The 10,948-nt window shown below is 37.0% G+C and overlaps 1 protein-coding gene across 1 annotated transcript; it reads right to left on the minus strand.

Annotated features, from left to right (window-relative positions):
- Positions 1 to 6,044: 6,044 nt before the first annotated feature.
- On the minus strand, positions 6,045 to 7,769 carry LOC132700843 (CCAAT/enhancer-binding protein). The gene is made up of 2 exons (XM_060668417.1): positions 6,640 to 7,769; positions 6,045 to 6,575 (listed from the first exon to the last, which is right to left on the minus strand). The coding sequence occupies exons 1-2, from the start codon at positions 7,632 to 7,634 to the stop codon at positions 6,521 to 6,523; spliced, it is 1,050 nt and encodes a 349-aa protein (XP_060524400.1). The 5' UTR covers positions 7,635 to 7,769; the 3' UTR covers positions 6,045 to 6,520.
- Positions 7,770 to 10,948: the final 3,179 nt, after the last annotated feature.

The raw sequence follows: 10,948 nt of genomic DNA on the forward strand, positions 1-10,948 counted from the left end.
TTTTTCTAATTAGTGAATTAAGATTTATTGTCCCTACATATTTAACAAGGAATAATATTACTTTTTAACTTCTTAAAGCTTACACTAATCTAGAACAAAATAATATATTGTACAGAATGTGTGATGTGGGCATTTTGCAAATTGGTTTCTGCAACTTTCGAACCACAATTTTAAACAAACCCTAATAACTGCTCATATTTATTTTTTTCTTTACTGTTAACGCATGTGTTCTCTTTTTTTTTGTTTTATAACTTTTGATTGATTGTAATCTATTATTGGTCGTTAGCCTATTGATTATTTTACTTTAATAAATAAATAAATATTATTTAGCAGCAGGATTTGCAGACTTGTCTGAAATGGTGTCACATAACGTAAGTTGTTTAAAATCTCTCCGTTTATGGTAACACCCTCCTGTCGTTTATTCAAAATTGCCTCACTATATACATTAAAAGAGTAGCGCAGAAAGAATACAGCGCTGACGCACGCCTCACAAAATCTCCAGTTCATCTGTAAGCTGATCTTCAATTCTGACTCTTGCTGTTTGGTTCCAGTAAAGATTCACGATGATTCCGATGTCTCGACTATCACGTTCTGTAGTATTTCTGTAAGTTTTTGGTGTTTAACTTTATCAAACGCCTTTTCAAAATCAACAAAACAGGCGCAGACATCTTGGTTCATGTCGAGACACGTTTACACGAAACAGAATCTCTCTAGTCTCCATAGCCTTTCTGAATCCTACTTGGCTATGGCTGATTATGAATAATTCTTAAAACCACCTTCAAAATGTGACTCATAAGGGGTACTGTTCGATGATCGGAACATTCTACATTTTGTTTTTTAGGTAACTTTATAAATATAGATGAATGCCACTGTCTTTTAGTTCAATAAAGGAGAGGTTAAGCAAGTAAAAGTTTTCTATGGTGGTATAGATAAGTGGATGATGTATTTGCTTGCTTTGTTGGAACGGACAGACAATTGAATTATTTTTTAAGTTACATTAACTCATTACATAATCGCATAAAATTCACTATCGAGATTGAACAGGATAACTCTATTAATTTTTTAGATTTAACTACTACGAAAACGCAAAACAAATTAGGACACAGTCATACATAACAGCTTAAATCACCCATATACACACAAAATAGCTGCATTTCACTCTTTTATACATAGACTTCTTAATACGCCACTCTCAACAAAAAATTACAGCAAAGAACTTAATATCACTGAACAACTGCTACAATCTGTCCATTATAGATAAAATTATAAATAAAAAACAAATCCAGACAACAGTAAACTCTATTTATCCGAAACCTAATGCAGAACACGAACAATTTAAAATAATTACATACATAGGAGAACCTAGTAAAAAAGTTTCAAAACATTGGTAAAAATGTGGTTTAAAAATAGCTTTCAGAACACTAACAACACAATAGGAAATTTTTTAAAAAACAGTAAAACGAAACGTTCAAAATCTCAAAAATCAGCTGTCTACAGGTTGAAATGCGGATCTTGTACTAAAATTTCTATTGGATTAACAGGAATGTCCTTCAAGAAACGCCTTAACGAACATAAAAGAGCGTTTAAAAACAATAGTCTAAATTCTAATTATGCTACACACTTAAACACAGAAAAACACGTTTTTGACGACAATTTTGATATTTTACATAGAGCCACAAAAAGTAGAAAATTAATTTATTGGAAGCCACGGAGATTAACAAAATGAGACATTCAAATGTATTAACGATCAATTAGATTTAAACACCTCTCCTTTATTGAACTTAAACCCTCACAATAACATTAATTAAGGCTATATGGTCATTTTTCGGTATATATAGTAGCAGGCAGTTTGTATATATGTATGTACACTTTCATGTCAAAATATACAATTTCGTGAAAATCTGAACTTTTAGTTCTTATTTATTTTGAATATGACATTTGCTTGCAGAGGGCGTCACGTGCATTGTAGGAATAATTTTTATTTTAAGGGAAATCAGTGGCGTACCATCAATGCCTGCCAAAATAGACAGGTGAAATCACGTACGCCCGCCGCTGGTATATTTTTTAAAAATTGGGGTATAGTAAATAGTGCCTCTCGATGTATAGTACGTGTGTGCCAAATTTCATCGAAATATACGTTTAGGCCGTACGTTCATGTGAAGTTTTCTTTTTAAAATGATCCCAAAAATCGCCCCGCATCGGTCGCATCTTGCCGTTTACAGGAAAAGAACGCAAACGCGAACTATTTCAAATTAATCTGAAACGAAATTGGATTCGCACAGTTATTTTTTTTAACGCCAATTAAACATGATTAAAATTCGGCGCGCACTTTCACTTTTTCGTACCGTTTTTTTTTTTTTCGGTACCGACAACGGACCGAGTGTATCGAGTACCCGCGGGCAGCGGCGTCGCTAGCGAACTTTCACACCGATGATGACTCACCCCGTCACGGGCGTCCCAAAAAAAACTGCAGACTCAAAATAGGGAAAATATTTATTTGCCCATCATTTGGAAAATATTATTTTCTCTCTCTCTCTCTCTCTCTCTCTCTCTCTCTCTCTCTCTCTATCTCTCTCTGTAGCTCTACAACCCAGGGTGGGTCTTGGCTGACTTCACAATCTGCCTCCATCTGTCCCGATCCATCATTATTTCTTCGACCTGTTCAATGTTTAGCGCATTTACGTCTGCTGTTATGTTGTCTCTCTAACGCAATCTAGGTCTTCCGAACGGTCTTCTACCATCCGGTACTTCTTCCCACACTAATTTAATTAGTCGTTGGTCGGTTTGGCTTCTGACATGGCCTGCCCATCTCAGTGTTTCCGTCTTTACTATTTTGACGATGTCTCGGTGATTGTATAATTCTTCCAATTCCCTGTTCGTTCTAATGCGATACTGTTGAGTGACATCATCTTTGGTTGGTCCGTATATGCCCCTTAAAATTCTTCTCCCTGCAATTTTTAGTCGGTTCTGATTTTGTTTTGTCAATGTCCATGTCTCTCACGCGTATTTCATAATCGGTCTTATAATTTAGTGGTATAGGTATTTCTTGGTGCTTCGAGATACAATTTTCGATTTCATTACACTTCGCGATGCAAAACAACAACGATTGGCACACTGCATTCTATTATTAATTTCCTTCGTAATGTTGTTGTCTGAAGTGATGGTATCTTCCCAAATATTTTAATTCGTGGACCCTCTCAAAGTTGTATTGGTCCATAGAGACATTTTGGCCTATTCTGTCTCTGCGCTCTGTTCTTGTGATTACCATGTACTTTGTTTTGTCTTCGTTAAATCTTAGCCCTAGTCGCTTGGCAGCATTTTATTATTATTATTATTATTTTACCACTTAATATTAAAATGTTATTATTAATTAAAATGTTTGTGGCTTACTAGTGTCAGACGAAAAAAAATTACATTACATCATTAAGATAAGTCGTAGAATCGCAAGATTTGATGTTTAATTTATGATAATAAATAATATCAGTTAAATTGTTATAGAAAGCTGGGGTTCCTATTATTAGATCCCAGTGAATGAAAGACAAAAGAAAACAAGTCGGTCGTAAAATAGTATAAATCATATATTAGTTAATTTCAATGACGACTCCGACAGTGAAACAGAATTAGATTTAAATTTTTATATATAGGTATTCTTAGCCATGAATTTACTGTATATATTTAATGACATTGCTTCTTTTTTCAAAGAAACTTCCACAGGATACTGTAATACTTTTTACAAAACTTCTAGATTCCTCCTGCGTAGGTTTTTGCAGCAGGAATCCGGAGGCTTTGTAAAAAGCAAGATTATACCCACCTAAATAAACAAGAAAAAATTAAATTATTGCTTAATGCCTACCAGACCCGAGTTTTATTGCCGTATGTAGGTATAATACGGCCAAAAATATAGTGCATTTATTGCTTTGGCGTTTTAAGTATTTTACAGTACCTTAACCGCAGACCATCGCAGGACCGTGGTAAAACCCATCGCAATAGATGTTTATTTTGCATTATTTGTAGAAACTTGAAAGTTTTCCGTTTTAAATTTCATGCTGCGGTGTATTTCCGAATAAGTAAAAGCGTTTATTTTAACATTTCTCCATTCTTAAGAGTTTAATCTAAATTTCGACATATTCGTATATATTCCTTCCAGTAAGTACGTATTTATGTACCTGATTCTCGAGCTCTGGTCCTGCGAGGCTGTTTTCACTGGATAGTTCAAAGGGTACTCTATTTGTTTTACAGCTAAATTTGAATATAATCATTTTTATCTTGTGGGTCTTTCGGGGGGGTCTACATAGTTCTTCGATTTGTTGACAACAGATAAATATTTATTAGAATCTTAAAATTTAATATTTTTTAAGGTTCTGTGGAAACAGTCTGATAAAGCAGATGTTCTCCTATTAGAAGAAGACATAGAAACCAACGCAGAATTTGAAGACGAAGTGGACATGGTACTCGAAATTAATGACAATTTAGAAGACTATCACTATCTTAGCAAATAAAAAAACCGATATATTTGTCTTCAGATGCTAAATAAATTGTTTTGAATGATTCCAATTTTATAAACGATTCAGAAGGGGAAGTAGGAGCAGCAATAAAAACAAGTGACATGACCAAAGTTTCGAAGTCAACTGTACGAAAAATACTTGCAAATGGGATAGTCAAAAGGGAAGTGAGAGAAGATACTGGTGCTTCGCCAGTTTTAAATGAGTAACACGCAGATTTAATTAGTTAAATAATCTACAACGCTTATCAAGTGAATAGTGTTTTAACCCTAAAAGAATTTCCAAAAAAATACTTGACGATTTTTTAAGTGAACGATACTTTATTATTATTATATTTAATATTTTGTAAGTTAGTAATGATACTATATAGAAATGTAATGGAATAGAACGTCATAAATTGTTACTTTGTACCATTTTTTTATGTACATGTTTCAAGAGTTTCTCGGCGAAAAAGATTGAAAACATACTTACATCCCGCTTATTAGTATAGGTAGATAAATTCCGAGGACGGTCCTGGAATGGTTACGGGTAAGGATCTGCGGTTTTGGAGTAATAAACAGTAGGCAAAGTTAATCACGGGGTCGGTTGTAAAAGCACTATATTTCTGGTGGAAGTATACCATATTACTGATTTTAGTTTAAGCCCGTTAATAGAAAGGTAAAAGATATATTATGTAATGACACGTGAAGGAACTGGTTGGGAACTAAGTTGAAATACTTTACGGCGTTGTATGAAAAGGAGGGCTGAAAAATTGCGGTGTTATGACGTAGCACCGTTAGTTTGGCATTATTCCTAATATTAATATTGTGGACAGTGTTACGAAATATTAAGCGATTTTTTTATGGAAACTGGCGAATTAGGATTATTTATTACCTTAAACAAAAAAGTTATTTTAATCATTGTATAAGTGGTAGATGATCAAATTTTCTCACACCACAGACAAATCTAATATAGGCGTTGGGTACCACCTGAACACGCTTTCCTGATGCATCCGAAAAACATAGACAGAGTTACAATAATTGAAGTTAGAGCGGACCATGGATTCACACAGACTTCCTTTAAGTTGTTTACTTAAAATATGTATATTGTTATATAAAACTTTGAAGGAGGGACAGGATTTTTCAATTTTTTGAGACGGACTATATCCTGAATATTTTATATTACGGTAATATAAATGTCTAAAAATACATACCTTCATGGTTAAAAAATATAAATTCGAGAAGTGATTTAAAAAATTTATCGACACCTGTTGGGTACTATACTTTTTCTACGACCGTTAATTTTTGGGTATATTTTCGCAAATCAAAAGGAATACATTCACTGACATGACCGTCAAAATTCAAAGCGTTGGAAATTTCTCCGAAAACATCCGATTGCTCCCGGAAATGTCCGAAGTGACTCGGATCCGTGGGTAACGCAACTGACGTGGTAAAGTGACGCTTCTCGCACGCTAGATCGGTGGGTAATTAGGTAATTTACGGACGGGAGTAGAAAATAGAATTTTTCATGGATACATAGTGGCCCAAAAAAAAACGAGAAAAGTAAAATCGAAAAATATTTATTAAATAAAAACAAGAACGTTTTTTTTTTCATCTAAGCGGCGGACAATGTACATCGTTAGAAAAAAATCTATTTCTTTGGAAATATATTAAAATTTATACAAATACATATTATACATACATTTACATGGAGAAACTTACGTTACGTATAAAAACTATATAAGATACAACAACGATATATTTTTTTAAAAAATATATCCTAAAAAATACAAAGGTACGTTTTCATTGCAATCGGTCGAAAAATATATATATATAATGTATATAAAATATTCGCACTTTTATTTTCGTCGCGGAATCTACAACGTAATTTGTAATACCCGTCAATTCTTTCCTCCTCGTCACGTCAATAAATATATATTAAATAAATTCATGGTACGGCTGTAACGGAGATCTCCACGTCATTCGTTTCACGAAAATTTAAAGCTCTAAACGTACATTTCCCTAGGGTTCCGCCAACGGCTATGGCCCGTAGTCGTGCACCATATCCATCATTCTTTGCCTACCGTCGTCGGACCTACGCAAAACGAAACACACGGTATAATCGAACCACCCCCCTCAACGAACGCCGCAATGCTTACATGTGCTGCTGCTGCTGCTGCTGCTGCTGTTGCTGCTGCTGGAGCTGGAACGTGTCCAGGTGCTTGTTGATCTCCCTGTGGACGTGTTCCGGGAGCACCCCGACGTTCGAAAACAAACTCCTCAACACGTTGAGCTCCTCGGTAAGCAGCTCTATCCTTTTCTGCAGCCTTTCGTTCTCCTTCATCAGTATCTTCACCTTTTCTTCCGTCTCTCTCGTGCGCACCTTCGCTTTCTCCCTGCTCTTCCTCACCGCGATATTGTTCCTCTCTCTCCGTCTCCTGTACTCGTCGCTGTTCTTATCACAGGGCTTCATGCTTTTGCGGGTCACGTGCTGGTTGAGCAGCGACGTTTTGCTCTTCATCGCGTTCATCTGGTGGTGCAGCACGGGGCTCGGAGTGAGTGTGGTGAAGGTCGCGCCCGGGTTCGACGGGTACCCGCCCCCCATGTACCCGTTGGGCAGGAGGTTGCAGGACGTTTGCCGCCGAAACTCCTGCGGGTCTATCGGCTCCTCTTTAATACTAGGAACGTCGCTACCGGCGGAACTGTTCGAGTCACTGTTCGAGTTTTGGTTCCCGTAGGTGACGCCGCTGTGCACCGGTTGCGGCATGTACGCGAGCGTAGTGCGCGGATAATTGTTGTTCTGCACCCCCATCGCTTGGCGCGTGTGCAGCCCCTGCAGGTGCTTGCCCTGTTGGCTCTGCAGGATGTCGGTGAAGAGGCCGTCGCCGAACTGAGAATCGTCGATCAGATTCTGCAGATCGAGCGATATCTCGGGGGTGTTCAGGTCACTCAGCTCGCCGTGCTGCTGGTACTGCTGCAGCTGGTGCTGCTTGAGCAGCGCGGCGGTCTGCTTCGAGTTGCCCGTGTTGTTGTTGAGGGTGGTGAGGTTGTTGTTGTTGTTGTTGTTGTTCATGATGACGGTCTTTTTCGCGTCCGCCCCGATCACGTTTTGCTGCCCGTGCTGCTGATTGTCGTACATTTGGGGCGAATCCATGTTCGACTTTCACTCGGGGTCCACTTTCACTACGCCGAAAATATTTTCGGCTGCCGCCGCGGCACTTTCCAACCGGAACGCGTTCAACTAGCGATACGTTCGACGTCCGCTCGGGTACCACACTACGGTGCGCTCGCCCAAGCCAACTGGATACTGAGCGAATGAGGCGCGCGCGCTCTGACGCTTTGCGATCTGTCCCGTGCGTTCGGCTCATGCGCGGTGCCTCGCCCGCATTCACCGTGACGCGCTTTTCGAAAGTGAAACGCGACGCGCGCGGCACCGCGCTTATAAGAAATTTCCGGGCGTGATTTTCGTGCGTCGCGCGATAAGCGTATCGGGCGACGTCGCGCGTCCAGCTTGGGGGGGCGTCCGAAATGGACTGTAGTATATCTCCACCGCAATCATAGTCCTTACTCCAAAATCGCGGACCCTGCCGAGCAGACCCTTCCAGGACCGTCCTAGGAATTTATATAAAGTCTGTTCATAGGTATAAGAAAGTAACTAGAATTTAGGAAAGACCCGGGAAGCTGTAAGAATGAAATATGGCCGAACGGATCCGTACTTTGCTTAGAATTGGATTATTTGTGGTTTTATTAGGAAAGATACTAAACAATATTTATTTATTTATGTATATAATGACTCCAAAACGGTTACCTACAATACAAAATCTCATGTAGATAATTGAGTTTGCTGTTGGTTAATTTGTGGGGGTTCATAAAATCGGAATAGTGACAAGGTTGATATATGGTGCGTATGGAAAGAATATTGTTGTACGAAGAAATGATTTTTATTCAAAAACCATCAATAAGAGTTTCGATGGATGTGGACAACTTAGAAATGGATTCACGGATGTTCGTCTTCTCAGTTTAAGAAGAAACAAATTTAGTTCTGGGAGAATAGAATTAATTAAAAGTGAAGAAGAAAAAATATCTGCCTCTAGTTGGAAAAAATGTGTAGAACATGTATTCGAAAAGAAAAATGTTTACTGAAGTCGACTAGTACCAGAATTAATTATTAATGGGGGGGACATTGTTTTATAACTAAATTTACTCCTTCATTCATATTTATTATAAACATAAGGTAAGAATGGGTTTTTTACTTATAATAAAATAATGAAATGGCAAATTATTTTTATTACCTACTTAAATTACTTAAAATTATTCATATAACATATCAGCATCACTATCGCTATCATCGTCTGTCCTAATTATTATTTGTTCTATATTATTTGCAATATGGATATACAACTGTTCTGCTTTTTCTATATATTTAACAGAATTTGCCCGACTTTGTGGCGGGATGTTAAAAACTTCGGTTTCTATAAGTTTGAGGACATTGGAGTTAACACGGGGAAAAACATTGTTACGACGAATGGCAGATTTCAGTTGGTGCCAAACATGTTGTTCAATGGGATTAAATATACAGGTACATCTTTTTCAAGCCTCCTAATTAAGATATCTACGCTTTGTTCCTCGTAGAACTGGTAAATTTTACGCCGTATTATATTTTGATCACTTTCATCTACACTCGAGAAAATGTCAGCATCGCTTCTTTTTTTCCTCGCTGAAATGGGATTATTCATAATTTTCCATACAGTTGATGTTGGAATTTTTTTCGTGCATCTCTCTTCAAAATATAATTCATTTTCGTAAAGAGATTCTTTAATTTCTTCTTTATTTGGAGAAGTATTATCCAACACATTAACAGTATTTTCAGTTTATTTTCAAACCAACCCTCAAGTATTTCCGCGGTCATTTTGTCACGGTAAACCACACTTGAATGTTTGAAGTTTTTGACAAATAAAAATAAGGCATCTCCTACCCGACCATTGTTGGACCCCGCATGATGAATTATTATGCGTTTTCCATTTGAAGGCGGCACGTCTAGTACACACTTGTTACTGTTATCACACCATCGTTTTTTACTGTGTCGTGAGTGTCGAACCACGTTTAGTATAAATGCACTACTGGCCTATTTTGCTCTCAAAAATTTTCAAATACCAGCATTTTCTCTCACTTCCCTCTTGACTATCCCATTTGCAAGTATTTTTCGTACAGTTGACTTCGAAACTTTGGTCATGTCACTCGTTTTAATTACTGCTCCGACTTGCCCTTCTGAATTTTTATAAAATTGTAAACATTCAAAACAATTTGTTTGGAATCCGAAGCCAAACGGATCTGTTTTTTTATTTGCTGAGGTAGTTCGTCTTCTAAATTGTCATTCGGTTCGACTACCATCTCCACTTCGTCTTCAAATTCTGCGTTGTTTTCCATGTCTTCTTCTAACATAGGTACATCTGCTTCAGTCCACGCTCTCCACATTTTAAAGTGTTAAAAAAGTGGAACCTTCAAAAAATGTTTAATTGTAAGATTCTAATAAATATTTATCTAAATTCTTGTGTAAAAAAGACTGTTATTGTTTACAAATCGTAGAACTATGTAGAAGACACAAAAATACAAGAAGAAGAAGAATGTTGTTAATCCACAGGCACACAAAATGATTATTTCCAAACTTACCTATAAGATACCCTTATCTTACCCTTATCCTTTGAACGATCCAGTGAAAATAGCGTCGCAGGGTAAAAGCTCGAGAATCAGGTGCATAAATACGTACTTACTTAATATATACGAACATATTACAATTTATCTTATACTCTTAAGAACAATACATCACTTGATGTTAAAATAAACGTTTCTACTTATTCGAAAATACCCCGCAGCATCAATGATTAATCAAATTTAAAGCGGTCCATTTACGTTTCAAATAAAAATATTCGTTAGATGGACCATCTTAGGGAAGACCTACTTAATGCAGAATAAACATCTATTGGGATGGGTTTTACCACGGTCCCGCGAATAAGGTACCGTAAAATACTTAAAACGTCAAAGCAAAGCACTATAATTTTGGTCGTACTATACGGTCATTTGGTTGAAAAAATAGAGGTTTTTTGATCATAACTCATTTCCGACGCATTTTACAGGAAAAACGTATCTATACAAAATAAAAGCAGAGAAAATTTCCAAAATTTACGTCATAACCTTTTTTTTCCTAAAATGAATCAAAACACGTAAAGATTATAAACAAATTCCAAGAGATGCTCAAATTGTTCGTAATTCTGCAAACACAGTTCTAATCTTCTCTAATGATGTTCATTTTTAGCTCTTCGATAGAAAATTATATTTCTAAGTGAATCTGGAGATCTGGCTGGCCATCTCACTAGCGCATTATTCCCGATATATCTGTCGAAAAATAATCAGATACCTGAAGTGTATTGTGAGAAGCGACGCCATCTTGCTGAAAGCACATGTTGTTGT

The sequence above is a fragment of the Cylas formicarius genome, unplaced genomic scaffold, assembly GCF_029955315.1.
Source record: "Cylas formicarius isolate icCylForm1 unplaced genomic scaffold, icCylForm1.1 PGA_scaffold_10__41_contigs__length_53128322, whole genome shotgun sequence".
NCBI classification, from domain to species: domain Eukaryota; kingdom Metazoa; phylum Arthropoda; class Insecta; order Coleoptera; family Brentidae; genus Cylas; species Cylas formicarius.

Bases quoted from the DNA above. Each gene is read 5' to 3' on its own strand.
- LOC132700843 (XM_060668417.1), bottom strand. From the start codon at position 7,634: ATGGATTCGCCCCAAATGTACGACAATCAGCAGCACGGGCAGCAAAAC. The intron at 6,576-6,639 runs GTAAGCATTGCG...CGTTTTGCGTAG, and splicing joins CAGCAGCAGCAGCAGCACAT to GTCCGACGACGGTAGGCAAA.